This window comes from Acomys russatus, chromosome 19 (assembly GCF_903995435.1).
Source record: "Acomys russatus chromosome 19, mAcoRus1.1, whole genome shotgun sequence".
NCBI lineage: Eukaryota > Metazoa > Chordata > Mammalia > Rodentia > Muridae > Acomys > Acomys russatus.
In genome coordinates, this window is record NC_067155.1 from 17176744 (window position 1) to 17179977 (window position 3234).

The window sequence follows — 3234 nt, forward strand, 5'->3', positions numbered from 1 at the left end:
GCCGGCTCCCTGGCTCCGGCTGCGTGACTCACCCGCCCCCGCCGCCGCCGCCGCCGCCGCCGCTCCGGGAGGAGCCGCCTCCGCTGCCTTCCGGAAGCGAGGGGAGGTCCGGATCGCTGAGCGGGCCCGTGGGGGTCGCGGCTCTCAGTGGCCCGGGGAGGCAAAGGCGGGACTGTGGGGAGTGGAGAGGATCCCCGGGGTCAGTAGGGCCGGAGTCCCGGGGAAACCCAGGCCCGGGGATCCCAGCTGTCGCTAGAGGGCGCCGGGACTCGGGGTGGCGGGGGTGTGGGGGAGGCGGAGTCCGGGGGGCTGGCGGGGGGGGGCGGGGAGGCTGAATTCCTGCGGTTCCCGACTCCCGGGTCTTTTGCGCAAAGGGCAAAGACTGGATTTTTAGTGTAGTGCCAGGTCTAGGCAGTTTCCCCGGGACTGAGACCCTGAAGCTTTTGTTGCACCCCCCTCCCGGTAGATTAGCTTTTATGCACCCCCCCGCCCCCAAACGCTAGCCCTCTCACCCTGGAAGAAAGTACCGATTTTCAAAACTTCTGTCAATGGCTTTTATTCCCGCGGCGCTCCAGGGCTCCCCCCCCCCCCCCCCCGCCGTGAGTCCTCTTGGCTCAGTCAAGTTCAGAATCCACCACTTCCTCGAGTGACTACTAAACAGCTTAGGCTTCACACTCAAGCGGCCAGCATCCGAGCGGCTGCAGCAGCCTCGGGAAGGCAGCTCAGGCCCCCCACTTGTATCCCTAAACTTCCTCGCCGACGCTGCCCCACCACCAACCAGCCTTCTCCTAGGCAGCAGCTACCCGGGATCCCCTACAGGGGCCGGCTAACACCGCCACTCGTCATCTCCCTGCCTCGACGCCCCCTTCCAGGACTCTGCCCTGTCACTGAAAAATCCTAGCCTTCTACTCCAGCCCGCTCCTCCTCATGCCTGCGCCCCACCCCCACCGGGACTCCTACTGTGTCACTGTGCGCCTGCTCCTTGTGGGTTTTTCTCAACCTCCTCCCCACCCCCCCACCCCCCCACCCCAGTTTACCTCTCCCGGTCTTCCTTTGGCCTGGCCCTGGTTTTCCTTAGCCTACACGACATACACGCACACGTCTGGGCTCAGCACCAGTGTTATCTTCCTTTAAAAAAAAAAAAAAACTGCCTTGACTACCTCCAGGATGGCACCTTCCTGCCACTTTGTGTGCATTAGCTGCAGCTGATTATATAGTTTCCCATACAGAGCAGGCACTCTTATGTGTAAGATGGCTGTATTTGCAACCAAGAGGTGGCACATACCTGGAATCCTAACCCTTGGGAGACTGGGGCAGGAAGATTGCCAGCCTGAGCTGCAGTGTGAGGCAGCCCTGTGTCAACACAGCAAACCCCCCAAAAAAAGTACTTATAAATAAGTACTAATTGTGTGGCTTAAGAGTTTGCTCTTCCTACAGAAGACCTGAGTTCAGGTCCCAGCACCCACATCGGATGGCTCACAGCTGCCTGTAACCCCAGCTCTAGGGACTCCAGCAGCTGGCTTCTTTGGGCATTTACAGCGCGCGCGCACACACACACACACACACACACACACACACACATACACACCGTTTAAAAGTACTAGTGCCTATGTTGCAAGAGCTTTTCTTTTTCTTTTTTCTTTCTTTTGTTGTTGTTGTTGTTGTTGTTGTTGTTGTTCGGCTGGTTTTTCGAGACAGTGTTTCTCAGTGTATCCTTGCCTGCCTACTTGGTACATCGGGCTGGCCTCAAAATTTACAGAGATCCACCTGCCTCTGCCTCTTGCCTCCCGAGTGCTGGGATTACAGGTGTGTTCCACCGCACTTACCTGGCTTCTTGTTCTTTTAATCTAATCTGTATTGCAATTTATAATGTAGATGCTATCAGTAGTTTAGAAGTTCGCTGAGGGGGCTGGGGGTGGGGAGATGTAGCTCAGTTGGTAGAAAGTTTGCTTTACATGAAGGAAGCCCTAGGCTTCATCCTCAGCAAGAATTGGCTTAGAACCCCTGGACTTGGAGGCTAATTGACTTGTCAGGATCACACTGACAGCAGTTGTCAGTGAAGGGTGCGATGGGAGGACGGTTGGCTTTTCCGTAACCGAGTGGCTCGTTCCTCCCTACAGACAATGCTGAGCAAGCGACTAAAGAGAAAGCGGGAGGAAGAGGAGGAGGAGGAAGAAGAGAAGGAAGTCCTTTCTGTGGACTCCTGGTGGTTGGATCAAAGCCACCCAGCTGTGGCGCAGACCCCTCCGGCCGTGGCTTCCAGCTCGCTCTTCGACCTCTCGGTGCTCAAACTCCACCACAGCCTGCGCCAGAGCGAGCCGGACCTCCGGCACCTGGTGCTGGTGGTGAACACGCTGCGGCGCATCCAGGCGTCCATGGAACCTACTACGGCTGCCCTGCCATCTGTGCCCGTGTCACCCCCGGCCCCCTCTGTGGCAGATAGCCTTCTGGCTAGTTCAGACGCTGGCCTCTCAGCCTCCATGGCCAGCCTTCTGGAAGATCTGGACCATATTGAGGACCTGAACCAGGCCCCTCAACCCCAAGCTGAGGACGGGCCTCTGGGCCGGTGTGTAGCTGGTGTCCCATCCACCCTGGGATCCTTGGACTTGTTAGGCCCAGCCACTGGCTGTCTGCTGGACGATGGACTGGAGGGTTTATTTGAGGACATTGATACCTCCATGTATGACAGCGAACTCTGGGTACCGGCCTCTGAGGATCTCAAACCTGGCCCTGAGAATGGTCCAGCCAAGGAGGAAACCCCGGAGCTGGACGAGGCTGAGCTAGACTACCTCATGGACGTACTAGTAGGCACACAGGCACTGGAGCGGCCGCCGGGGCCTGGGCGCTGACCTTTAGACCCCGGGATGGTTGGCTGGCATCTTGACTTGAGCCTGGTGGTTAGACCAATCCACCTTGGCATGCTACGGGTGGCTTTCCCTCACATAAGAGGGCCAGGACCACTTTGGAGAGACAGTACTGAGTCCTGGGCAACTTGCGTATCCAGCCGTCACCTGTCTTCTTAACCAGGGAGGGTGTTGAAAGTAAGTCTCCAGTGGTGGAATGACAGGACCCAGTGACTGCAGTGTGTTCCAGGCGGGAGTTTGCACTGATCCCCCACCCCCACCCCGGGATAATAGTCTGGGCTATCCCATCCCATTATCCCCAGTGTGGGAAGAGACCTCATAATTTTTTTTGAAATTAAAAACAGCATTGGGAAATATCAAGTCTGTGTGT

The 3234-nt window shown here is 57.4% G+C and overlaps 1 protein-coding gene across 1 annotated transcript; it reads left to right on the forward strand.

Moving 5' to 3' along the window:
- The first annotated feature begins 2123 nt into the window (after positions 1–2123).
- Positions 2124–2988, forward strand: Sertad1 (SERTA domain containing 1). Its single transcript, XM_051162668.1, has one exon. The coding sequence runs from the start codon at positions 2124–2126 to the stop codon at positions 2847–2849; it is 726 nt and encodes a 241-aa protein (XP_051018625.1). The 3' UTR covers positions 2850–2988.
- Positions 2989–3234: the final 246 nt, after the last annotated feature.